The following is a 1,522-nucleotide window of genomic DNA, read 5'->3' as shown; positions in this document are numbered from 1 at the left end:
AAACTGCCTGGGGAGGGATGCCATTACTGTATTACATGTAGGTGGTCTGAAGGAGGCCTTACATAGTTAAACTGGGTCCTTCTGTAAACAGGGACACCACCTACCAGGTACTTCCTATACAGTCCTGATGCCCCTTTAGAATTTACTGGATATTCAATAAATGGACTGTTGTCGTTGCCGTGTGGATGTATGTTGTCTTCACGTGAACGAGTGTCTCATGGAACCAAACTGACGTCTGTATCGTATCAACCACAGTTACCAGCAGCATAGCCAGGTGTTACCAGGTGTTACCAGGTGTTACCAGGTGTTGGAGGTTACCTGGCAGTGAGGTAGTCACATGTTTCCTCCATGACTCTCGCAATGCCGAGCCGATCCACCTCCGATATGGAGAACACCTTCACGCCCAGCATCTTCAGGATGTAGCTGAGCACGGAAACAACTCATGAACAACAAAACAAATCCAACATGATTCAGACGTTCCAGGTTCGGTCCCTCCCTCCAGAGCTGCTCCACACAGGAACAGCGAGAACCTGAGAACCTCATTACCAGCTTAACTTGGGTAGAACCAAAGTGCACCTGGACTTGGGTACAAGCTAATGGGATGTAGACTTTGATCGTGGACTCATGTTGTGAATCCGGGCCCGAGAAGAATCTAAGTGGATTTGGACTTGAGAAGAACCTCAGCAGATCTTTACTCAGGTAGAATCTAAGTCGCTCTGGACTCTGGTAGTGGATGTGGACTGAGTAGTCCAGATTCTAAGTGAATCTGAACTCCAGTTGTGGATTTGCACTTGGGAAGCAGGTCTGGCCTTGGTAGAGTCTAAGTAGACCTGGACGAATCTCAGCAGATCTGGATTCAGGCAGAATCTAATTAATTAGATTCCATTAAAGGAACTTTACTGAGACAGAATCTAAGTGGATGTGGACTTAGGTAGAGGATCCGGAATCAGGAAGCAAATGTTGACTCTGGTTGTGGATCTGAACTCTGTAGTGGATCTGGACTCTGTAGTGGATCTAGACTGAGGCAGAATGGTTTTTGGTTTTGGACTCTTTTTGTGGATCTGGACTCTAGTGGATCTGGCCTCGGTACTGACTGCTCTGCTGGGTCCACGTCTCTCAGGCCGATGTAGACGAGGTCTTTGGCGGACACACAAGGCTTCACCCAGGAGAAGTTTGGTAAAACCGGAACCTGGTGAGGTGGAGGACAAGTTATTAATCCTCCGCTGTTAAACACTGATTGATCGCTGATCGATTGGCGATCGGCGGCCGAGCTCACCTTGGACTGCAGCTCATGGAGGAGGAAGGACATCGGCTGGCCGTGGAAGTTCCCTGTGTACGTGGTGAGCGGCGTGTTGATGTCGGCGTGGGCGTCGACCCAGACGACGCTCAGCTGGCCGACGGCGGCAGCGTGACCGTGGATGGAACCGATCGCCAAACTGGAGAGACGACGGAGAGAACGAGGAGCTTTGAGCTTTGTGGTTCTTCTGTGTATGGACTTTACAGGACATGTAGTAGAACTAGT

General features: G+C 49.7%; 1 protein-coding gene across 1 annotated transcript in view; it reads right to left on the bottom strand.

The window, feature by feature from the left end:
- The window catches only part of arg1 (arginase 1), a 9,091-nt gene that overhangs the window by 1,686 nt on the left and 5,883 nt on the right, over nt 1–1,522 (bottom strand). The window contains exons 4-6 of the mRNA XM_008299114.1: nt 1,277–1,436; nt 1,095–1,189; nt 319–423 (exon numbers count right to left, since the gene is read on the bottom strand). Of these exons, the coding sequence (XP_008297336.1) occupies nt 319–423; nt 1,095–1,189; nt 1,277–1,436 (360 nt within the window). The remainder of the gene's footprint in view (nt 1–318; nt 424–1,094; nt 1,190–1,276; nt 1,437–1,522) is intronic.

This window comes from Stegastes partitus, unplaced genomic scaffold (genome assembly GCF_000690725.1).
Source record: "Stegastes partitus isolate 25-593 unplaced genomic scaffold, Stegastes_partitus-1.0.2 Scaffold1381, whole genome shotgun sequence".
Lineage (NCBI taxonomy): Eukaryota > Metazoa > Chordata > Actinopteri > Pomacentridae > Stegastes > Stegastes partitus.
This window is presented reverse-complemented; position numbering and strand designations above follow the sequence as displayed.